The sequence below is a fragment of the Dermacentor silvarum genome, chromosome 5 (genome assembly GCF_013339745.2).
Source record: "Dermacentor silvarum isolate Dsil-2018 chromosome 5, BIME_Dsil_1.4, whole genome shotgun sequence".
Lineage (NCBI taxonomy): Eukaryota > Metazoa > Arthropoda > Arachnida > Ixodida > Ixodidae > Dermacentor > Dermacentor silvarum.
This window is the reverse complement of record NC_051158.1, coordinates 128,165,037-128,190,238: the sequence shown is the minus strand read 5'-3', so window position 1 is coordinate 128,190,238 and position 25,202 is coordinate 128,165,037. Positions and strand designations below refer to the sequence as shown.

The window sequence follows — 25,202 nt, the reverse complement described above, 5'->3', positions numbered from 1 at the left end:
GCTTTGATCCATCAGACAGTTGGTATGCATGACGTCGAATAGAACTTTCACCATTTAGCAACGTCTCCAGCTAAATGGTGAATTCACAAAAACCGGATGTTTGGGATCCAGCCCGACCCCTTCTTCAGGGATCAACGACTGATGGTGGTGGGGTGCAGCTTTTAGAAGTATTTCATAATAGGGGAAGGAAGTTGTGGTAGATTTAAACTACGGACTGTCACTGCTTCCTTGTTTACAGTCATCATCATCACCATCAGCCTATTTTTATGTCCACTGCAGGACGAAGGCGTCTCGCTGCGATCTTCAATTACACCTGTCTTGCGCTAGCATTTGCCAACTTGCGCCGGCAAGTTTCCTGACTTAGTCACCCCACCTAGTTTTCTTCCGTCCTCGACTGCGCTTCCCGTCGCTTGGTATCCATTTTGTAACTTTAATGGTTCATCGCTTAACCATGCTGCGCAATACATGGGCTGCCCAGCTCTATTTTGTCCCGTTAATGTCCATTAGAATATCGGCTATCCCAGTTTGCTCTGTGGTCCACACCGCTCTGTTCCGGTCTGGTAACGTTAGGCCTAACATTTTTCGTTCCATCGTTCTTTGTGCCGTCCTAAACTTGTTGTCGAGCTTTGTTAACCTCCAAGTTACTGCCCCATATGTTAGCACCGGTAGATTGCAATAATTGGACACTTTTCTTTTCAACGACAGTGGTGAGCTCCCAAACGTCTAGTACCTGTCCTGGCAAAAAAATGCCAGGACAGGTGATTCTTGCCAACTGAGACAGCTTGTTAGGAGAGCTTAAAGAACTTTACCGTCGAAGTGTTGTCTTATTTTCCTAAGATGATGGAATGACAGCGACATTGTTGCACTTCTCGTCTGACGTTCGCTATCCTTCCTCACTAACGCAGCCTCGCTGTCTTCTTTTCCTATGCGTTGCCTCAGCTAGTGATACAAGCAACGGTCCTACGCAGCCTGCTCCTTTTAGACGTTCCGCCCGCGCGATGAAGCTGCCTCCCAGGGCATGGTGGCAGGACTTCTCCAGAGCGCTTGCAAAATAAGACTCCACCATTGCTAATTTCCTATGAGCAGATGTCAAGGTAAGGAGTGAGTTCTGCGCACGGGACTCACGAAGTCAGTGCCTGTGGCCCACTAAGAACACCACACAAATATCTAAAAACCAAATGGAGTCCTTTTCTGGCGTCTCATGTGTCAACACAAGTGGACTGAGGCATTCCCGAAATACGTCTAGTGCGACCGCTGCTTCGGCTGAGAAATTTGTGGGGCACAACGAATAACAAATAAAAACTGATCAATGTATCTAAATGTCCTTATGACGGGCGAGTCCATTAACCGATCATTCAATGATCTATCGCATTTCGCCAAGAACAAGTAACTTGGAAGTGTCGTTTTGGAAGACGCGCGATTGAATCTTCCTCGTTCTGAATGTAAATATGGCCATTCCATTCCATGAAAGTGGACGATTTCTTATTTATGTAACTCAAAAGCCGAGCTAAAACTGTCAGATTGTCTTGCTTCGATAATAGAACTCATACGTTTGGTGCACGCAATCAATACATTTTGTTACCAATGCATGAGCTTCAGGACCCAATAAAGTTCTTCATACTGTGGTGTTTGGGACTATTCGGCACTTTCGCTAGTGCGCAGTGATGTGGAAGAGAGACAGAGAGTCGTTTTGGACCATTTATCAAAATGGCAAAGAACCCTAAAAAAATATATACAGAGATAGCTGATGATCTGCGTAACGGCAGTCAGTGTGTCCACGCACGCACAGCACACGAGTATAAACGAGCTGTGACAGTCCCGTGTTTCGAGGCTCACGCTTCCGTCGTCCAAGGCGCTGCGGATTCACCCGTGCTCGAGCCGACTGCGACGACGACACGTTCAGGCCCCGTCCAGCACGGTTCTCGGGCTCGGCACGCTCAGGAGCAGCAACGGCAGCAGCCAGGAAACGCCTTGTCCAGCACGACCTCGGTGCCCAGCTCGTACGCCGCTCGCAATCCACGTGCGGCGGTCGCACGTGAGGACCGCGTCTAGCGCAGCAACATCTGTGCCAGATGAACGCTGCTGGGCACAGCTCAGGTGCAGCAGCTCAGGGACCGGCGGCACTCGGGTCAGCCAGCGCCCTGAGCATTGGCAGCAGGAGCCCTGTTTCCTCTGACGCCCTCGTCCACGCCCGGCTCCGCGATCCTCCGCACCTTGCCACGGACGTCTCTCCAGGCAGGTCCTCTCGCCTCGTTCACCCCAGGAGCTCGGAACTGCTGCCCGCCTGGCTCGAACACTGCGAGCTCGCCTCGTTCACCCCAGGAGCTCGGAACTGGTGCCCGCCTGGCTCGAACACTACGAGCTCGCCTCGTTCACCCCAGGAGCTCGGAACTGCTGCCCGCCTGGCTCGAACACTACGAGCTCGCCTCGTTCACCCCAGGAGCTCGGAACTGCTGCCCGCCTGGCTCGAACACTGCGAGCTCCCCTCGTGCCGCCGCGCTCGTGTACCCGTTCACTTCTTCTTCCCAGAGCTTGGGTGGCCGCTCCGATCCTCCAGCGGCATCTCGCGGCACTTACATATGACACATACCATACCATACCAATGCATGGCGCAGCGGCACTAGTACGGTACAGTTTAACCTTTTAGAGATTCTTGGCTCTTCTATACAAATAACTATTAATCTTGGTGAACAAATGGAATAGCTAAGAACAAAGCCTGCCTCTAAGCTCTGTAACGCCATGGACGCTTTCTTTGTATGCGTCTTTTCGTGGCGAGATTCGTTGGAATGAAGGAGTTTTGTATGTTTATGCATCCTGCTCAGTGAAGCTCCTGTCGCGACACGATATTACTACCGTTGTGTACTAGGTAGGAAAATGCCGACGTCGCTTCTTTTGACAGTTTCAGGTTCGACTTGACCAGCGACGAAAACGTATGGTCCTGTATCGTGGGAGCCTCAACACTGGCAATGTATCGACTATGTCTTGACCAAATGGTTGTACAGCGGATGATGGCATCTCCATCAGTGAAGCAAGCTCAAAAGTATGCAGTTCTTTTGCTGTAATGACGAGGCGTTTTCTTTTTGTCAGCTGAACGTTCGGCTTTAGCTCGTTCTACCTCTGAATTACACCTGACACAGGGGTGTTTCTCTCTTATTTATTCATATGAATTCAATATTTTCGCTGCAAACAGGAGATCGTTTCTTTTTCTTTGAGCAACGTGTTTTTATCTTCGTTAAGATAAACTACAACGTCGATTTAGCATTTTAGTGCTCTCGCATGTATCACATAGTAAAGACGTGAAGAGAAATGCCAAAACAATAGTTCAGAGCTGATTCTCAAGCACGTCCTTGCTCACACGAACGTTATGTGAAATATCGTGCTATAGACGAATAGATATTTTCCCTGTTAAAACCTACTAAACATTTTAGACTGAATAAATGAATATTTTTTATCTTGTGCCCTTTCTGAAGGTGGTGCAAAATAATTTGTCACTGCATCGCTTTTCTATTCAGCGTAAAATAACGATAGTTACGGTTTTAATCCTCTCAGGTTTCAACGAATCACAACATCAAATGTACTATAGTGAGGATTTTCGAGAAATTTTGTTACCTACATACTCCGACGGCTGTTTCTGATACCACCATATTTTCGTTCTTTTTATTCAGCAATATTTTAACTACATAGCACGCTGGGGAACCTAACTACAATTCTAAGGGCGCTATAACGTAAAATGATTCCAAACTATTTTGATTCCAATTTCTGCAATCAGCCTCCACGATTGGTCAAAACATTTTCGGGCCACTCCCAACTTCGCCTGTCTGTCACGCAACGTCATGAAAACCGCGATAGCTCCCCATCTGGTATAACGTGTACACACTGATCATGCATGATTAAACCACAGAAAAATAAAAATAACTATTTCTGTTTGACGCCTTTTCACTATTAGCCCTCTGCTATTGGTCCAATGTTTTCTGGCTACGCCCACTTCGCCCGTCTGTCACGCGACCTCACAAAACCGCGAAAACTCACCGCGTGAAAATGGCGTGTACGCGAACAAAAATGTCACAGTTTCGCCCTAAGGGCGAAGCAATGAATGCGATAGCAACACAGCAATGTCATACGAAGTAAGGTGAGCGGCTTTGGTAGCAATATTAATTGTAGTAAACATGAGCTGATTAAGTAAGCAGGTGTGCTGCGGCGTAAGTAGATCGACATGAAGAGAGACTCGATGACCACGAGAAGGCGCGTGAGAAACGGTGGTGTTGATGAGAAGCGCTTCCCGTGGGCAGCGCGTGCGAAGGGACACACCTGTAGCGCTGCACTGCCGATCCGGGCAGCATTGCATGTGTAGCGTGCGTTGGCAAATGTGGCCCGACTATTACTAACTGAATGAACAAGCGTGGTGTGAGCGCGCACAAACAAACACGAATAGATCACATTGAATGACTGCAGACAACGACTGTCAAAACGCTGGCAGCAAGCATACACCGCAGCGGGCGAAGGTACGTGCGGTCTATCGCTTCAACGGAAACTGAGCGGCGAATGCGCGGCGCATAAAGGTCAGAGCCGTGTGGAGATAAGAGACGGTGCGGACGAGCGACGAGCGCGGTTGTTGGCAGAGTAGAAGTGCGCCCCCCCCCCCCCTCCCGCTCCCTCCGGCGCTGGCTTCCTGCTTCCTTGCTTGCGCGTGGGAGATGAGTGCGTTCGCTCTCCGTGATAGCGCGCGTCCCCGCACGCTTCCGCTCGGGCATACGGCGCGCGGCGAAGATTTTATCTATAGGGAACCTCACGGCGACGGCGACGCCGACGGCAGAAATCCGGTTGAAGTATCCATACAATTGCTATCGCAATACAATGCATTAATATGCCGAACAAAATTGAAAATTTTTCTGAATAGCCACAGACTACCCCGTTCCGAAAGGAATAGAACATGGCTGCCCGCCGATCACTCAGGCCCTCGCTACTCGCACCTGCCGGTGATCATGTATTTTTATGCGCATGATAAACCCTTTTGCGTGGCAGTAAAACGTTATCAAGCCCTTTCGGCACGTATACGACAGCGCTCTGCCAACTCTTCCTTGCTGAGGATCCGTTTTAGCGGCATTCTTATCCTTCCGTTGCAGACCGTCGCGATTTTCGACCAGCCACCGCAAGCTAAGTAAGGCGAAGCGGACCAATCGGAGAAGCCGGCACCACCTTCTTCATGCGGCTATCCATTTTCACTATGCTGGCTCGGCCCCATCGAAACCCTCTCCATTAGAGCGCATTCCTCGCCTCTTGTCAGCCAATTGGATAAGAAAAACCACTGAGTGTAGACAATTTCATTTGTTTTGAAAGCGAACAAAAGTGAACATGAGGAGAGTGCTTGATTGGGTTGTTTCATTTCATTTCATTTATTATCACCTTGAAGGCCCGAAGGCATTACACAAGGGGGGGCAAACAAACTCGTGTAAAGGTGGTTAGGTACAAAACAACAACAAAAAAGAAACTGTTCTGATTTTGTATGACTTTGAACAATCAAACAAAAATTAGGAATTTAAAGAAGCGAACAAAAACAATATACACTAGGTGGAAGGGCTGACAAGGGTAGACTATTACGAGTGGTTTATGATGGGTTCATGAACGATGTCCACTGGGACAGAAAGTTATTCAAAGTGATTTGCTAGGTATTCCCGAAATTTTTTGCGGTAAGTACAGGTAACGAAGTGGTCAGGGAGCGCATTCCAATAAACGATTGCATCAGGAAAGAAGGAAGTGGTCATGGCAGATGAGCGGTCGGGTAAACGTGCTATGGCAGAGCTGTGACTTATGCGAGAGGAAGTTCGCAATGGTGGTTTAAGAAGGTGGTGCCTTGAGCGTAGATTGCAAAGAAGGAGTGCAGCAAACAAAGACGAGATATGATCCGGCGTGACTTCAGTGTTGGCAGACCTATTTGTTGCTTCATGGAAGTGACACTAGTGTACCGTGAATAATGTGAAGTGATGAAGCAGGTGGCTCGGTTTTGAACGTATTCCAATGATGCGGCTAGGTAATCTTGAGATGGATGCCCGACAGCGGAAGCAAATTCGAGTTGTGGACGGACAAATGTCACGTACGCCAGCTTCTTCACTTCTGGGGATGCCTTTATTAAATTTCTTTGTAGATACCCGAGTGAGCGCGCTGCTTTCCGACGTATTCTTTCGATTTGTGTTATCCAAGAGAATGATGACGTCAAAATAAGATCCAGGCACGCTGATGTTCTGCTGATGTTGACCGAGCTAATGTGATAAGTGGATTCAAAGTGACTGCGCTTTTGGGTAAAAGACATCGATTTGCATTTCGATAAGTTGAGAGGCATGTGCCATTTTTCGCACCATGACGAGATGGCATCGAGGTCACGCTGCAGGCAAAGAACATCGCCAGAGAAGTTAGCAGTGTTGTGAACTACGCAGTCGTCTGCGAAAAGTCGTAGTTTACAATGTATGCTATAGTAGGCAAGTCGTTCACATAGATTAGAAATAATAAAGGCGACAGACAGGCGCCGTCAGGGACGCCCGAAAGTCACATCGGTAAGAGGTGAGCGGTGACTGTTTGTGGAAGTGTATTGTGTGCGCCCGGATAGGAATTGTTCAATTCATCTGAGTAAGGTATTGCAGATCCCAAGTCCAGATAGTTTTTGCAGTAAGAGCTTGTGAGGCATCTGATAAAAAACTTTTGAATAATCTAAGAAAACAGCGTCGCTGCGGGTCACCGCCCAATGGTTGCGTCGGTGGTTACGTAAATTTGTCGTCAGGAGTTTGGAATCAAAACATTTTGGAATCATTTTACGTTATAGCGCCCCAAATGTGTCAAATCCCACGAAAGAAGGCATAGTACGATCCGCTTTGCGAAAGTATTTGTGCTAATAGTGACGTATATTTCTTGCCCTGAGTATATACCTCGTGTGCCAGGTAACTTGAGCCAAACCTTCAAAATAACCTCAGGCCACGTAGCTGGACAAAACCAAGTTAATGTTGTTTGCCGTCGCTTGGACATACTCAGATTATTTTTTGCATTCCTCCTAATTAGATAATTAGTCGTAATTAATAATCAACTTCTCAATCATTATTGTTACATGAAAAGTGTCAATGAGAAGATTGTAGAGCAACATGAAAAACTCCCGATATAGTTTTCTGTTGCTCAATACGTGCTACGTAAAAAATTTAGTATGTCTATCATTGTAGCTAAATTGTGCTGTGTTATGTTTCATTACAAGCTGCAAAATTTGAAAGAATGTGTAGGCCTCCCCACTTATCTAGCAATCACACCTAGGGGGAAGTTGAGTGCTACATCTGATGCTACCAAGTGAAGAGCCAGTGCTTATGCAGGGTGTCCCAGCTAACTTTAGTCAGACCTTAAAAATGTGCCCATGCACTCTAACACGACCAAACTCATGTTGCTTACTATTGTATGGCGTAATTCACTATTTTTGTATTGTGCTTAATTGCATAATTAGTCAAGGTTAATTACCCACTTCTGCAGCAAAGAAGTTAGGCAAGGACTTCCAAAAAGAAAGTTGTAGAGCGGTTTGCAAAACGTCCGGTTAAACAGTTTCAAACTTTCTCTCTATTAAGTAATAGTATTTTCGCGCTTACGTCAGATGCTCTCGAAATACAAAAAAATGTCATATGACATGCCCCCTTCCGCGCCGTGATTGCAGTGGCTCCAAACTTTTCGTTTACAAAGAACCATAGCAATTAGCTGGGTGTGTTGCCGCTTAAAAGGCGACAGGGTAAGCGTTATCGCAACGAAAGCGATAACGGTTGCTGGCGTAAATCGCACAGCCAACGCCTGCGTCGCTGCCCTGTCACCTTTTCAGCGGCAACACACCCTGCTAAATGCTATGTTCGTTTGCAAACGGAACACATTGGACGCCTTGCAATCACGGCGCGGAAGGGGGCATGTCACATGGCATTTTTTTGTATTTCCAGGGCATGTGCAGTAAGCGGGAAAATACTAATACATCATAGAGAGAAAATTACAAACAGCGCGAAAGGGCGAAACAAGGTCGCAAGAGGGTGAAACAAGGTCGCTGTTTCGCCCTTTTGGGCGAAACAGCCACATTTTTTTTGAGCGTGAAAGATGCCCCCAAATACACGCAAACTGCCGCGCGACTTGCCGCTCGAGAAAGTTTGCGTGTATTTGCAGGCATATTTCACACTGGAAAAAACGTTTTTATGTCGGACGTGTTGAGCAACAGAAGGCTGTATCGGGTGTTTTTCGTGTTGCTCTACAATCTTCTGATTGCCACTTTTCCTCTAACTATAATAATTGAGAAGTTGAATAAATACTTAGGTATAATTATCTAATGAGGCAGACTGCAAAAATTAATCTGAGTATCTCCAAGCGATGGCAAACATTACCTTTGTTCGGTGCAGCTGCGTGGCATTCGAATATTTTTAAACTTTGCCTCAAATTACGTAGGGCACCCTATGTAGGACGAAGTGTGTTTCTACCGGACATCAGAGCCAATAAGAAGGGGCGCCGTTGGGGCTCATTGACCCCCTTTTGTGGTGCGAGCTTTCCTTCGTGAAAATTAATGTAGAGTTTCAGTCACCCTCGTTTGATGTCACGCACATCAGGACAATATAAAGTTAAGATCAGCAAACATTGATGAAATGTTGTTACAAGCAATGAAATATAGTTGTACGAATAAAAAATAACAACTAACAATATGTCGACCACTCGAGAAGGCGGCTTGTCAGATGCGGCGTCACACGTCGGCGACCACTCAAGTTCGGCAGGCGCACAGTCAACAACGACATGGTTAGTAGCAAGAAAGTCCCAACCCAAAATAACGTGGTGTGAACACGGTGAAAAAACGACAAATTCGACTGCGTACAAAATGTCCTGTACGACAAGGCGAGCTGTGCATGCATGCCACTGAAGGTTGAATGTGGTGCGCAGTTGCGGTACGCAGGGAGACGTCGGAAAGCGGAATCGTAATTTTTTTTTAGCTTGCGGCACAGTTCTCCACTAAGAATAGACATAGCGGCTCCAGTATCGACTAGTGCTTGCACAGAAACACCTTCGATATTCACGGTTATTTCGTTCGCAGCTTGAAATTGAGGCCTTGAAGTTGTCGACACGAGTGCAGTTCTTGCCTCCAGAACTGCGAGGGCTAGTTTTCCGCTTGGACTGGTGGGGGGTGACGAACCATTGGGGAATGTGAACGGCGACGTGGTGAGGGCGACGAGTGGGAGGAGATCGGGTGTGGTGGCTCAGAAGGAAAGTAGCCGTGATTTACTTCGCCCGCATTAGTACGGAGGTAACGACGACGACATAAACGTGCGACATGGCCAGGTAGACAACAGAAGTAGCAAAATAGGCCTGTTGTCCTGGGTGCGCCAAGGATTACTGGACGGTGGTGCGGGACGGCGAAAAGAAGGCGGGTTCGGGTGGAAAGGCGCACGCGCAGCGTAGAAGGTATTTGCTGGTCGAACAGGATCCGTGCTGAGAGCATTGCTGGTGACTGGCGGCGTGCGACCGCAGCATAGGTCAGAGGAGCGGAAACAGGCGGATGCTGGTAGGTGGTTGGTAGAGCCTCAGAAATTTGCTTCTATATGGCCGGTCGTAGCGTGGGAGCAAGCGCCTGCGCGGAGTCCGGGACGCAGGAAAGAAGGGACAATTGTGGCGCCACTTCTTCTCGGACAAACTGCTGTATCTGCCGCATGAGCATTGTGGTGTCAGTAGAAACGGAGCTTAGAGTTAACGCTGACATGTTGGCTGTGTCAGAGCTCGGGAGGCGTGTAGAAGTGCGCTGTTTCCGCAACTCGTCGTAGCTCTGACAGTACTGGACAACGTCCGTGACAGTTTGGGGGTTTTTGGCAATGAGCATGTGGAAGGCGTCGTCCTCGATCCCCTTCATGATGTGTGTGATTTTATCGGCTTCGGACATAGCAGGGTTGATGCGACGGCAGAGGTCCACAATATCCTCGATGTATGACGTGAAGTTCTCGCCGGATTGCTGGGCGCGACTGCGTAAGCGCTGTTCTGCGCGGAGCTTGCGAACAGCGGGTCGACCGAAGACTTCCGCGAAGCTTGTTTTAAAGGAGGACCAGTTGGCAATATCAGTTTCATGGTTGTGGAACCACAGCTGTGCTACGCCCGCCAGGTAGTAGTTGACGTTGCTGAGCTTGTCGCCGTCATCCCATTTATTGTGGGCGCTTACCCGCTCATACGAAGTGAGCCAGTCCTCGACGTCGTGCTCGTCGGTGCCGTTGAAAATGACAGGGTCTCGCTGTTGTGGTACGCCGAGCAGGCGACCACCGGTGGCGCGGGAGCACCTTGCTGTGGTGCGTCGTCAGGCATAGCCGAGGCGGGGCGTAGAGTCCGGGTACGGAGTTCCAGGATGAAAAGGGAACCAGCACGCTCGACCAATTGATAGGACACGTTCAAGGTTAGATGCGCTTGGCGTTTCTATGAATGCCAGAACAGGCAACGGTTATGCGGAGCGAGTGCGAGCACCAACCATAAGAAGCGTCTTCGTCTTCTGCTGGCGCGCATATTTGTCACTACAAAACTTACACTTTTTCAAGCAATATCTCTATATACCGCAGTGATGTGCACCACAGAAGATTGACTTATTGCCGTCAAAACAGGAAGCATGGCCTCGCCCTAGAATTGTTAAACAAAGGGAGTGCTGCGCGTTTTTTCCTTAATTCTCTTTGTGTCTGTGCAGAACTGTGGTCTCTGGTACTTTCTTACTTCTTCTACCAAACGCTTCGTGCATTTTATTGGGGATTGCGATAACAATATGGTACAGAGGATGCGATCCAGGCCTGTCAGGTGCCATACAGAAGATTGACCAGGTAAGCGTTTTATTCCGGCAGTTTATCTTGGAGTACTTGTCTATTGTACTGCTGGAGCTGGTTTGTCATTTCAAATAGCAACTCCAACAAATTATCGAGGCCAAAATATATCAACAAAACTTGTTTTACGTGCTGTTTTCTGGACTGTAGTCATCTGTGGCAAAAAACGGTATGGCTGAAAATTTTGAGCTTGAATGGGAGAAAATTTCGCTGTGACAGCAGTTAATTTCTCGAAACTGGGTTTGCCTTGTCCGTCCGGCAATGTTATTCCGCTGACGATAGGCGCTGTCATCATCGACGTTCGCTTTTCGCCATCAGCCCGCCTCATCATGCCCAGCCTAAACGTCGCCATAACACGAACATAAATATATTTTTTTTATGACAGACTACACTTGAATTCCGACCCATATCAGTGCAGGAATGTACTTTTTAACGTCGGGCACACTACCCACTTTAGAATGATGAAATTTGTTTTTTTTTCTTGCTCGTAAAAAAGAATAGTAGCCCATCTACAAGCAAATAGGTTTAGGTACACGCATAGAAATTACTCAGACAGGCAAACACATGCAACTAATGAAAATATTTGTTCTGGCTGAGGCTCTTTAGCCGCATACAAACATTATACATATGCCACACCCTCCAGAAAAACATCTTGTTCATCGCGGAGTTTCTGCATGCGCATCGCACGTCTTACGTTTCCAGGGAATATGACACCAAGTATTATGAACATATCACATGGCGCATCTTCTGGATTTTTGAAAGCCGAGAAAAGAATTGATCAGTGTTACATCAATATCATTCTTCGGCGTTCTTAGGAGTACATGCTATGAAGCAGTGTTTTATAGTATCTTCGCGATGGATAAGCGGCAATTTGTTCACCACGGCACATAACAACCTCTTGTCTGCTACTATGTCTTAACTGGGGGGTTGCTGTGTGCACTATATAAAAAAAGATGGAGCGCCAGGCGTCATAAAGAATCGGCGTACTTGTTTTAAAATATCTTTAGTATCAACTTATCCAGAAGAGAACGCGATAAATTCCTGCAGGTGGTGCTTTAGTTCTGCAGGCGTTTCCACGCAGAAAGGAACTTTTATAAAAAGGAATGTGTCAACAAGCTCTGTAAAAACCCGTTAGAGACATCTGACATTACACACAGGTCGACGTTGCTAGTTGGTCGGGAAGATATTGGACAAAACGAAGCTATAACACCTCTCACAAGAACGTATCATCAGCCTTACGTAGGCACTATAGGCTGGAGGCAACCTGCTTGACAACAGGTGGACCAGACCTAGACAACCCCGTTCAAGAGAAAGAGACTGTCTCATGTTTCACAACGAGACCTGAACGAAAACGCGAAGGAAGGAAACCATTTATTAGGTCCTGCAAGTTGTGAGTTGCCTCACAAAGTGGGCTGCTCCCACGTTGGGACCGGCAGGCAGAGCCTTTTGGCCGTGTCGTGGGCTTGCTGGACGGCCCGTAGTGGCTCGGTCAGGTCCGGGCTGAGAATCGCAGCCTTGGCTAAATTTTCGTTTGTCCCGATCCCGATCCCTGGCAAAAGTTTCCTTGATTCGGTTGCACGACCAGAGCATATGTTCTAAGTCAAGTGGTGCCATTGCACTCTGCACACTCTGTGTTAGGATATTCGTCTGCCATATAGAAATGTAGTCTTGGTGTGGGATAAGTGTTTGTTTGTAGTAGTCTTAAAGTAAGTGCCTGTGGCCTTTTTAATGTGGGGTGTGGAGTGCTAAATTCTCTTCGGCTGAGATAGAAATGTTTTGTGAGCTCGTTGTATGTAGAGGGGGCATCCCTGTTCTCTTGGAGATGGTCTGTACCCTCGAGGGTGGCATCGCGGAGGGTCAGTTCTTGCGCGCTCTTATGAGCCATCTCGTTGAGATTCGGGTGGGCCTTCTCTATATTGCCTAGATGGGCTGGGAACTCGCATAAGGAGCGATCATAGATCTTGCTCTTTTTGATGATGTGTAATGCCTGTTGTGATATTGTACCTTTCTGAAAAGCTCTGAATGCACTTCGTGAATCGCTATAAATATATGGTCTACTTCTATCAGTTAGTGCTAGAGCGATTGCTACTTGCTCCGCGACCTCTGGTTTGTCAGTGTTGACCGTGGCTGAGTTTATGGTTTTGCCTTTATTGTCTACTAGCGCAACAGTGAAAGCTTTTCTGTCCACATGTCGGCTGGCGTCTACGAAACAAACACTTTGGTTTTATTTGCGAATGGTCCGGAGTAGGCAGGCTCCTCTGGCTAGTCTTCTCGCTACATTGTATTCAGGGTTCATGTTGCGGGGCAATGGTCTGACTAGGAGTAAAGGCTCATTCACACCGGCGACTGACAGTGGTCGCGCGACCAAGTTGGTCGCAAATGGTCGCTTTTCTCGAAAAGCGACCATTTTGGGCCAGTCGCTCACTGCTCGATTTTTCAGTCACGCGACCGTGGTCGCAAAGCTGCTCAAACAATCAGCGCCGTGCCGAAAGTGATGTGTGTCGTCGTCCACGCCAAATGCAATGTCCGCGTCACGATATGCATGCTACAGTGCGGTAATTGGTGTCTTGTCTTGTGATTCTGGGACGCAGCAGTTGCAGCAACGTTTCGAATGTACGCGGTCGCATTCGCTGGAAGCTAAACAGCAGGAAAAGAAAGCACAACACAAACCCTTTCTCCAGCTGCCGTTCGTTGGATGAGCACGCCACCCAAAGGTGAACAGCGGGTGAACAGCTGTGCTTTAATATTATGCACCGAATAACACGCAATGCGAACTAGAAATTACAACTTGCTCTCGATAATACTCGTTGTCATGCGCACAAAGTTCGGGCAGGAGGCGGCTTGCGTGGCCGGTCACTTCACGCGAGCGGAGGCACGGGCGCACCCACGAGCGTGGCGTTTTCTTCGGAGGCTTCCGCGCTGCCACAGCTGACACCCCGGCGGAGTGCATCAGCACAGGGACAACGTCTTCCTAGTCGCTCGAATCAAAATCCAGCCATCGCTCGAATCAAAATCCATGGGTGTTGCCGGAACGCGAAATCACTATACACAGTGCCAGCGAAGTGCGCGCTAACTGCGTAGATCCCTAGAATTCTCGCTGAGGAACGAGAATGTCCGGGATTGCGACTTGCAGGTCGCGCTCAGCCGGGCTTGCCGGTGTGAACATCAGTAGCCTTGGGCCGCGTTTTGTTCGCGAGTCGCAAATGGTCGCGCGACCTCCTCATGTCGCCGGTGTGAATGAGCCTTAAGGCTCGACCCGATTTGGTGTTTGATAGTTTTGCAATTTGAGTTCTTTCTTGTGCTTCTGCAATCTCAAAATGAGAAGTAGCTCCTGTATCTTCAACCTCAAGCAGTAGACCACTTGCAGCAGGTAGTTAATACAGGCTACTAGGCCGGACTGGCGCAAGAGAAGAGAGAAAGCGGGTGCTGAGCCGGCCGGGAGGGAGGAGTGGTCCTGCGTTTGAAAAGACGACGACGCTCGAGCCAATGCTGATGATGACGTTTTTTTTCTACACGCGGACACAATCCTGGGGAACCTAGCCCTTAACAGCTTCGTTGTAACAATCGGAGCCTTTCCACTACTGTGACTATAGTGGGTCTGCTGTAGTGAATATTTCCCCCACGATGAGAATGGCCGTATCATCGTTAGACATCACCGAACCGAACATATCTATCATGAACGTTCCAGTTGAGAAACTCGCGTTGAAACCTGAGCGTTGTACCGGGGAACTTGACACAAGCGTTGCCGAGACGTGCACCATCATTTTCGAGCTCCTGGAGGGCAAGACGGCGTCTGTGTTTGGCGTCAACATCGCACTCTCGCAACTGGGGGTCGGCAGCTCTTCACAGACGTTTTGCCTAGTCTTCGGAAGCCCTCAGGCTAGAATCGGCACGTCGACGACGAGCGCTTTCCCAACTGCGTTCGCGGCGGCTTTGCTAAAACGCGTTGGGACACGTCGTCAGTTGCTGATGAATGGCTCATACCCCCGTAAACGTGGCCTCCCCATTACGACGACTGAAGAGAAGTCATATTCTACACTGGAATTATTAGCGGCTACGCAGCCAGCTGTGGAAGCAGACGACGAACGGGGGCGCAGTGGCTTGAAAGATACATTGAAAAGCCTCAGTCATTGCTGAAGATAATTTTTAAGTGCAGTCTGCATATATATTAACCAACTACAGAAATATTATTTTTGATAAGGCAGCGTACCGAGCACCTCCACCAGAAGATGTTGCACAAAAACGTATATTTACAAATTTTTACACGTGAGTAGCACAGGCGTAACAGCAAACAGCCAAGATGGCGAGGAGCAACCTCTACTTCCGCTTCTTCGGTGCTGGCCTAATGCTGACCTCTGCTTCGGTGCCGGTCTTCGTCTTCTGTCTCGCGGCAATATTGTTGTTGATGACCTTAAAATTACCCCATATATTCTTTAAACACTACGGAAGAAGAAGACGACGTTCTAGTCAATGCTGGTGATGATAGTTTTTTCTACACGCGGACACGATCCTGGGGGAACTAGCCATTAACAGCTTCACTGTAAAAATAGAAAGAGTTGTCTTTCTATGTACTTCAAGGACTTGTGCCGTCCACTGAGAATATCTGTTGGAAAACTGCGAGAGAGCCACGCATAGGTACCGCAGATCGTCTTTCCGCTTAATTACAACGTGGTGGCAAGACTTAGTGTACCACATGCTAAACCAAAATCCGGATCATGTTTCGTAATTGTCATTGCGAGTTAGCCTAGGAATTTCGCACTATTTATGGCGGTATCGCGCATGGGCAGCGCTGACCAATTAGTGCAGTGTACTGCGACCCACGCAGACTCTCGGAGCGGCGGCTACTGTGCATGTGTTTTGGAGGCGAGAACGACCAATACCTTAGCCGGCATGGATGACATTACGCGCATCGCATAAAAATTGTTCTTGACAGGACTACGTAGTGTTCGCGTGCAATTCTCCGTTGTCATGCTCGGGAAAACAGCATCAAGGGCACAAATGATTCGTAAGGACAATGACGATGATCAGTCTCAAACATGATACATACCCACAAGAGAGCCTGATATCATGCGATTGGTGTAGAACACATATAACACAGCAACGGTCTCAATTCCAACATCGAAGACGCAGCAATAACGCTACCTATTTTTTTCACATAGTGCGCGTAACTCACAGGCTCCACACCCGCCGAATGCCCGATATAGCAGCAGCACGTTTTGGCCTCAGAATTGATTCAGCCCTAAACCGGACCTTCAAAATGACTCACTGAGCCAGAAAAGTTGAAGCCTTTAACACAGCAACTGCTTCGTGTCCGTCGGCATAATCAATATTTCAGACAAAAGTTGCATTTTACGAATTTTGTAGATAAGCTTTATGTATAAAGGTGTTGTGTAGGACGCGAGCGTGGCTGGAAATCAGCAGACAGAAGCGAGTAGTGCGTCCCTGAAGAACAAGCAACAACTGAACTTTATTTTCTAATCGTACAGCCTCTACGGCTCGGTTGCGCACCCTTGCACCACTTCCCTTTCCCGCACACAACGCCATAAGATTTTACCGAGTCAAAGATGGGAAAGGGCGTCTGGCTGCTGCTGTGCGACCGTGAGGGCGCCACAAAGGTAACCACAAATGCCAGGCTGCCGACACGTTGGTCAGGTAGGTGCTTCAACGTTGTCCGACTTTTTAACTAAAACAGGAATTATGACTGCATTACTCAAGTTTTCAAAACGTATTACACTGACCACGAGGCAATGTCACCATAACAGCGCACAAAAGAAACGAATTTAAGCATGATGCACCAAGATTGTTGGAATTAAATATATTCTTATAGTGTAGTGGGGAAGAGAGTCCGCAGCCGTTGAGAGAGGATGACGAAGTCCAGCAGCCCAGAGAGCGCGAGACAGTGACCGACGCTCTTGAGCCAATGCTGTTGCGTAGCCCTAACTGCTTTATAAATAAACCCCCTCACAGATTGGTGGAGCTGCTGGGCATGGATCCCAGTCTCCCAACCTGGAACTACGAAGCCGTACTTTACCTCCAGCGTCAGCGATGCCGGAAGAAACTACCACGCAAGGCTCCTCCCAGACTCAAGCCACTGTCTGTCCCGGCGTGCGGCCTCAGCGTCCCCCACCGATATTCAGCTCGACTGATGATCAAGACGTCGAGGACTGGGTGAGCACTTATCAGAGGGTGAGCGCAGTCAACAAATGGGACGATGCGACAAGGCTGACCAATGTAATATTTTACTTGACCGGCGTCGCGAGTCTCTGGTTCCGGAACCACGAAACGAAGAATAATAACTGAGCGCCGTTCAAGACAACGTTTTCGGAAATCTTCGGCCGCCCCGCAGTACGCAAACTCCGCGCAGAACAGCGACTTCATGAACGCGCTCAACAACCCGGTGAGAACTTCACCATCTATATTGAAGACGTCGTCGACTTGTGTAAGCGTATAAACCCGTCGATGCACGAGTCGGACAAGATCAAGCAAATCCTCAAAGGAATAGCTGATGATGCATTTCAAATGCTATTGGCAAAGGACCCACAAACCATCGCCGATGTTGTCAGCTTGTGCCAGAGTTTCGACGAATTGCGCGAGCAACGTGCCGAAACTCGCCGCCCTCTGGAACAGAATGACTCGATCGCGGCGTTGACTTTGAGCGACCAGAGTGCACTGTTGCTTCAGATCAAGCAGTTCGTACGTGAGGAGATCGCCCGACAGCTCTCTATTTTATCGAGCACGCCCGAGCCAGCCCAGGACTCTCTTCCCCACAACAATAGTAAAGTGTGGATCCGTTCCGAAGAAAAATGAGCATCAGGCTTTCGCCAAGCAACTGGTATCATACGGTTCCCTAAATCTGTACATTTGAACTAAATAATTTTAGCTTACTTAGACACGGGGTGCCGAGAGTGTTGAGTGCGGTACTCTGTTAAAGGTTGCACATAACTTTGGAGCACTGGCCAATTGTTTTCTTGTCGGTGGCACTGGCAGTTTTCTGCAGAAATGTGCATTGCATAGACGCACCTTCAGAAAGCACTACATCGTACACCGCCAGGAAAATCAATGTCGCGCACTAGAATGTCTCTTTGAGGAGTTAACCGCACTGTGGATATTTTGAATTGCACAAAATTGATTATTTTGCAATATTCAAATGATGATAGGTGCATCTTAAGGACAGTGCAGGAAAAATGATACTTGCTTGAACAACACTTTTCATTGTATATTAAAAAAATTTGAATTATCGTTTAAAGACTACAATATATACGCTATTTCCTTTCAAATTTTACTTTGTTCGACTATCTTGCGACCGCACACGCCTTAACATGCATCGCTGCAATCGCTGGCTGCTCCACCATTCCTCAGCAGTGCGTGAGCGTAATTATTTGATGAAACAATAGGCAGACGATAATAGCATGGGAGTCTAGCCTGTACGTGCTTATCAAGCAGTCGCTCAGTGGGAATGCTCGTCTTGGTAAGGACCATTCGTAGACCTGTAGGTGCAGTGTACTCTGACATAGCGTTAACCAACAGCCAACGACTGCTGCATATTTCCCGCTATCATTCAGCGAGTTCACCGGGACGGCGCCGCCGCAATCCCCGTGCACAACAAATAATCGACTTATGTAGCGCTGTATAATTACCAGCAAAGTAGCGACAACGCATGAGCTCACCTGTCTTCTGCACAATAAATGGAAAACACTATGCTGGGACACTGAAACTTAACACTGTTCAACTCAGTTTTGAGTGCAATCTGCTGGCAAAACATTTATGTAACCGCTGACGCAAGGATCAGGTGGCGACCCACCGCGTTGTCTGAACCGCTATATCAAACGCTCTCCTTATTTATAACAGGTCATTTTTTTGCTTTCAAAGCGCATAGGGGCCGTATAACGTAAAACTATTCCAATCGGTTTTTATTAAGATCTCCTGACGTCTAATTTACGTAACCGCAGACGCATCGGGCGGCGACCCGTAGCGTTTTCAAACACCCCAATCAAACGCTCGCCTCGTGTATAGTTCTCTTTGTTCGCTTCCATAACATCTCTACGCTTTCAAAAGGAATAACATTGCCTACGTTGAGCATTTCCTTTTTATCTCATTGGCTGACAAGAGGCCAGGTGCACGCTCAAATGAAGAGGGTTTCGATGGAGCCGAGCCGGTGCAGTGAAAGTAAATAACCTCATGAGGAAGGTACGACGCCCTGCTATTGGCCCGCTTTCGCCTTCTAAGCTTCCGGTAACTGGTCGAAAATCGTGGTGTCCTGCAACGGAAGTTTGAGAATGCAACTAAAAGGGATCCTCAGCGGGCAAGAATTGTGAGAACGATGTCGTATACATGTCAAAAGGGCTCGAAAATGTTATATTGCCACACAAAAAAAATTACTATACGCAAAAAGAGTCCTCCTAGGCAGCTTTCGCAATGTAGCGTGACAGCCAGGCGACGTGGGGGTCACCCGAAACATTTTTGACCTTTCACTGATGACTCATTGCGGAAATCGATAAGCAACAATTTCTAATCGCTGTGCTTCATAGCACCCCTAAAAACCTGCTCTGTGGGAATCTGTTTAGGCAAAACTTGCGTAGGTGTTTGCGAGGGACCCGGTTCTTGCTTAGTGACAAGTTGCAAGGCTAGAGGACATGACCACGCGTCCCCAAAGTTCTGGCTCGACATCACGTACCAGCAGGCCCGGTTTTTCACTTAAGATGGCTTCACACGACAGATGTCATGGCGAAAGAATCAGTCACGTGACAAATGGCGTACGTTCGGATCACTTCCCAGCTAGCAATCCCATGACAGCGGAGTACAGCCGACGACAACAGTGTTTGACTTAGCCCCTTTCTTGCCGTGCGATTCCACTCGCCGCCATCGAGCTAACACCGTAACATACGCGTTTGCAGCACGCATTTAGATTCGATTAGGGACTTGGACTGTGTGGAATTAGGCTGCCCTTGCTCAACGGCGTTTCACCGGTGGCATTCCTGTATAGTCTCATAAAAAAATTCTCGTATAATGTTGAGACATTTGTACTCACTGGTGTTCCTTACTGTGTTTGTGTGGTTATTTTGTTTGTATCGCGAGTTGAAATTCTCCAGACGCTCTGCCGTAAGAACGGAACGGCGCTTCCTTCCGCCGACGGCTTCCCCGTATCCCGAGACTCTCCTCAAATTTACGACTTTGGTTGGGCTTGCCGGGAGGGACGTCTCGTGGAGAAGGCGGGGGCTGTGGGAAGCTGAAAGAGCGGACGGAGGCAGAACGACTCAGAGGAGCTGGTGCGTAAGCACCTTATAACGGACGCTCTGACGAGATCTTAAGATATTAAAGGAAGAGCTTATTTGTATGACTGTAAATTGAAAATAATAAACGACAGTATTACATCAAACGGCATTACCTTCCTCAACGATCATCGACAACAACGATTAAGTATTCCTACTTATGATTTGGCCGATGTATCTCATAGCTGCAGCTGCGAGAATCTGATATTGCCATTTGCTGAAATTTCGCCAGTTATTTAAAGAGAACAGTCCCGCACTTGCCGCGTTTTCAAAACGAGTTGTAATGTAACATTTTCTCATGTTTGCACCTTCTTTAAACTTCCTGCTTTGAGCTATAGCAGCAATATAATATGTAGGAAATCATGATTATCTTAGGCGTTACGGCCGCGGTTTAAACCTAATTATAATTTCAAATTTTCAGATTCTACCACACTACATCAATACTGAACTGGTAAATATACCCGGATTGGCAGGACTATTCTTGGCCGGTGTTGTAAGCGCTGCAACAAGGTAAGGAGGTAAAACAGAGGAATACGCTATCCGATTATTGCAGCGGAGAGGGACATTCAATTTATTCCGAAGGTGTATTCCGCACGCAAGGTGTCCAGTCATATTATTGGACACCTTGCGTGCGAAGCTTCATAGTCGGAGAATATTCTATTCCTACCTTTCTGGGCAATTAAACACAACTTCCGTACATTTCCTAATGATTATTGCATAGGAAAAACACCGTGACTTGTTCATGTAGCTCTTATTCTTTACTTCTGTGGGCTGGGGCTGTCGTGTCAACAGCCCCTGAATATGTTTTGTTTTCTCCGGCTTGACAAAATTTACCATGACATTGAGGCATGATGTGTAATCTCTCCAAAAAATTGTGCAAAAATCATCGACAAAATTTTCAATGTAAGCGACCAGGCGAACGCTGCTAGAAAGCTATGTGCTTTGTTGAATCAATAATGGGCCTGAAAGCGCATATTTCTGCAGCGCGGACATTCAGGTAGCGACGGATGTTTCATCGCGTAATTCTGTAGAGAACACAAACGTTAACGAGTACACTTGTAGTGGTGTCAGAACCCTTTCCTACAACCGGCACAGGTTGAGAAGGCTACCTGAAAAGAGGAAGGCAGTCCTTTCCGAGTGCTCCACCAGAGCATCAAAACCTTCAGACGCCTCAAAGCTATCCCGCATCCGCACGTGCTAAGAGGCCCGGCAATCGCTTACACGCGCGACGATGTAACGCAAGCGGGTGTTCAAAGGAGTGAACCTTCGCTTTGTCACCCATTGCCCTATTTTTGTAACTATCGGAATAACCCTGGCTGCCTATTGTAATTTGGCGAAATATTTTTGCTGCCATTGAAAGTGCCATATTGAGAGCTCATAGGTTTGTGAGAACGCTGGTCTCACCAAAGGTTTTTGTAGTCTGATACATTTACTCGTGGACGTGTCGGCAGTGAACGTTCGACTGCAGGTCACCGACCCTGAAAATGGCGGAAAGCGCCAAAGAAAGCTTTTCGCTTTGTAACTCGGCCCTCCACCGTCACACCTATGCGCAGTTTTTTACAGGGCATTTCCTGGTCCTTAGGTTTGCCGTGAGATGGGGTAAAAATGCTTGGCCTTGATCTTTGGCTACGTTTCAGATGATTTTGTTTCGTCACTTGACCTTTCTTCTATCTGGGCAGTTAAGCATAATCTTTTGTCAGTTTTTACATCTCTACATGATTAGGAATATTGATTCAATATGTAACTTCTTGTGGTGGCGTGGAGCCGTGGTAGGACACCGGGTTTCTAATGTAAAGGTCATAATTTGGAATCCTCGTTCAGTCCGCTACATTTTCAGACTATGAATTGCGCCTGACACTGGCAAAAACAAATGTCGAGAGGCAGTGAGGCTATGCTAGTCCAGGTTCAACCAGATCAGGAAGGCCCACTAAGCTTCCGCATAGAAACTCTCGCACCCGAACAGTAATTGGCCTCCCTGGTCCAGTTTTCGATCCCTACATCCCCGAGGACACTTGCAATTAACCCATGGACTTCAATCCCCAGCAGCTGCTCAGCAGTTGATGAAGGCAGTGGTCAGACCTGCGACGCCGCAGAGGGTGCTAAGAGTGTCTGGATCCGGACAGGTCACGACTGGAAACAGAACCCGGGAACGTTTATCCTGCGAACCGTACCGAGTGAGGCTAGCTGATGAAGGCTCTTTGAGGAATCATCACGCATTGCATGGAATATTATTGACCTTAGTGAGGTGAGAACTGGAGAGGTTTGTACAGTGCTACTAACGGACATGTTTTCTGGTACTGATGAGAGAGTACGGGGTAGGATTTCTTATCCATTGTGATGATTATGTTGTGGGCGCAGGTTAGCCAGACGCACAAGAAGGCAACCAGAGACACAGAGAGACGTATTTATGACACGAACGGCACATGGGACGAATACGGGAACACGAACTATACAGATAAACTGGGTTAACTGTCACTGGCGAGCACTCACAGTTCTAATCAGGAGTCCGGCCTTGTGGCGACGGCTCGGCGGACTTGCTATGACGGCGGTGAGTACTGGCGGCGGTTGAAGCTCAGGATGGCTCCAGGACGTAGCCTGGTTCCGGATCGTTAGCTCTGGGTCATAGCCCGAGCTCGGCACCGTAGCGGTGGGATGAGAGCCGGGGCGAAGCCCAGCACAGCAGTGGGTGAAAGTCGGGGCGGCGCCCGGTTCGGAGAACAGGACCAGGGCTCTGGGTCGTAGCCCGAGCCTGGAACACGGCAGCAGTCGTGCGAGCGGGGACGAGGCCCAGCTCCGCAGGACCCGCGTCGATGGTAGAAGCCGGGGCGGCGCCCGGTTTGTGGAACAGGACCAGGGGGCTCTGGGTCGTGGCCCGAGCCCGGCAGCACGGCAGCGGTCGTGCGAGCGGGAACGAGGCCCAGCTCCGCAGGACCCGCGTCGATGGTAGAAGCCGGGGCGGCGCCCGGTTCGGAACAGGACCAGGGGGCTCTGGGTCGTGGCATGAGCCCGGCAGCACGGCAGCGGTCGTGCGAGCGGGAACGAGGCCCAGCTCCGCAGGACCCGCGTCGATGGTAGAAGCCGGGGCGGTGCCCAGTTCACAGTGCAGGACCGGGATGCCGGGACGTGGGCCGGCGTTCGGTCCGCTCCATCTCGCTGCACTGCCCGTTCTGTCAGCCCGGCTGCCCCGTCGTTCTAGATGGTCTCTCCCGGCACGCGCACAGACCACGCGCACCAGCGACGCTCACTCCCGCGCTTTTCGGCCCCGCACGCCGAGCACCAGCACGGAAAAGCCCGCGCATTTCAAATATCGGTTCCGCACACCGATCACAAATATAAAGTTGTCGTCCTCCTACCACACTTCCCCCCTGTTCAAGAACGACGCGGTGGTGAGGTAGGACGCGTCGACTAAATATGAGCAACACACAACACAGAGTGCGCAGTTCGTCCGTTCGTCACTGAGTTCTTACCTGTTGTCCGGTAATTTAACTTTACACCACATAATGCACTGTACTCAACTGTTAGAAATGTTCGCTAGTTGATTGTCCCAAACACTCCATCTATACACTTGTTCACAACACATATTTGTAACTGACAATTCAATTGTCCGAGGCCATTCCTAAATAGTATTCCTTTTTATCCTACCCGTTGCATATGCACAATTTTTTCCGCCTTTTCCGGAGCTCCCATGCTTGTCTACTTCTAGCCTGTTTCTTTCTCTTTCCTACGCCTACAGATTGCTTGTACGGCTTGGAATGGCTTGGGTAGAACTCTGGCTTCTTCAACTTTTTCCTGGACGCCTGCATCTTGTCATGTAGCTGCGTTTTATGACGCTGTTTTCCTTTCCATCGCCTTTGAATCTTCTTCCTGCCCTTACAAATTCTGTGCAAGTTCTTCCTGCCCTTACGCGTTGCCTTAAATCTGGGACGCTTCGGGTATCTGCTGGCTTTCTCATTGCTCGGTTTCTCGGAATGCATCATGTCTGTTGCCTGGCGATCTGTGGTATCATTTGTGATTACCGATTCACTATAGTTGCGAGGTGAATCTACTTTTTTCTCTGCTGCCCTCTCTTCAAAATCTTGCTTAGCTGCAGCAGGTTCCGCTAGACGAACAGCCTCGACGCGTATCCTTTCTTCCTCTATTAGGTTGAGGTTGCTCACCGGTAGTCGCACGTTCAAACTTGTCTGTTCTTGAAGCTTGAGCTTCAGCAGTAAAACGCGTTCCGCGACTTGCAACCGTCTTTCCTCGAGCTCCATGATCGCGCGCTCATCTTCACGAACTTGCGCGCGGAAGCGTCTTTCTGTTGCACGTTCCGCGTCAATCCACTCGCGAAGAGCGGCGCCAGCTAAGCCCATGTCTTTGCCGATCGCGTACAGTCTCTCAATATCCATGGTCTCCCCTCGTGCGTCTAGCTTTCGGCAAGATGTTAAAGCCGATCCTGGCAGGCTCGCCAAAATTGTGATGATTATGTTGTGGGCGCAGGTTAGCCAGACGCACAAGAAGGCAACCAGAGACACAGAGAGACGTATTTATGACACGAACGGCACATGGGACGAATACGGGAACACGAACTATACAGATAAACTGGGTTAACTGTCACTGGCGAGCACTCACAGTTCTAATCAGGAGTCCGGCCTTGTGGCGACGGCTCGGCGGACTTGCTATGACGGCGGTGAGTACTGGCGGCGGTTGAAGCTCAGGATGGCTCCAGGACGTAGCCTGGTTCCGGATCGTTAGCTCTGGGTCATAGCCCGAGCTCGGCACCGTAGCGGTGGGATGAGAGCCGGGGCGAAGCCCAGCACAGCAGTGGGTGAAAGTCGGGGCGGCGCCCGGTTCGGAGAACAGGACCAAGGCTCTGGGTCGTAGCCCGAGCCTGGAACACGGCAGCAGTCGTGCGAGCGGGGACGAGGCCCAGCTCCGCAGGACCCGCGTCGATGGTAGAAGCCGGGGCGGCGCCCGGTTTGTGGAACAGGACCAGGGGGCTCTGGGTCGTGGCCCGAGCCCGGCAGCACGGCAGCGGTCGTGCGAGCGGGAACGAGGCCCAGCTCCGCAGGACCCGCGTCGATGGTAGAAGCCGGGGCGGCGCCCGGTTCGGAACAGGACCAGG

The 25,202-nt window shown here is 48.9% G+C and overlaps 1 protein-coding gene across 5 annotated transcripts in view; it reads left to right on the top strand.

Moving 5' to 3' along the window:
• Window positions 1-25,202, top strand: part of LOC119454413 (sodium-coupled monocarboxylate transporter 1-like) — a 245,678-nt gene that overhangs the window by 153,326 nt on the left and 67,150 nt on the right. For 2 of the 5 annotated variants that reach the window (XM_049668461.1, XM_037716358.2), the window contains exons 2-4: window positions 2,900-3,040; window positions 10,700-10,829; window positions 20,520-20,608. The exons of 1 other annotated variant lie outside the window; for it this stretch is intronic. In XM_049668461.1, the coding sequence (XP_049524418.1) occupies window positions 2,900-3,040; window positions 10,700-10,829; window positions 20,520-20,608 (360 nt within the window). The remainder of the gene's footprint in view (window positions 1-2,899; window positions 3,041-10,699; window positions 10,830-20,519; window positions 20,609-25,202) is intronic. 2 more of the 5 variants (XM_049668459.1, XM_049668458.1) reach the window with 2 other exon arrangements.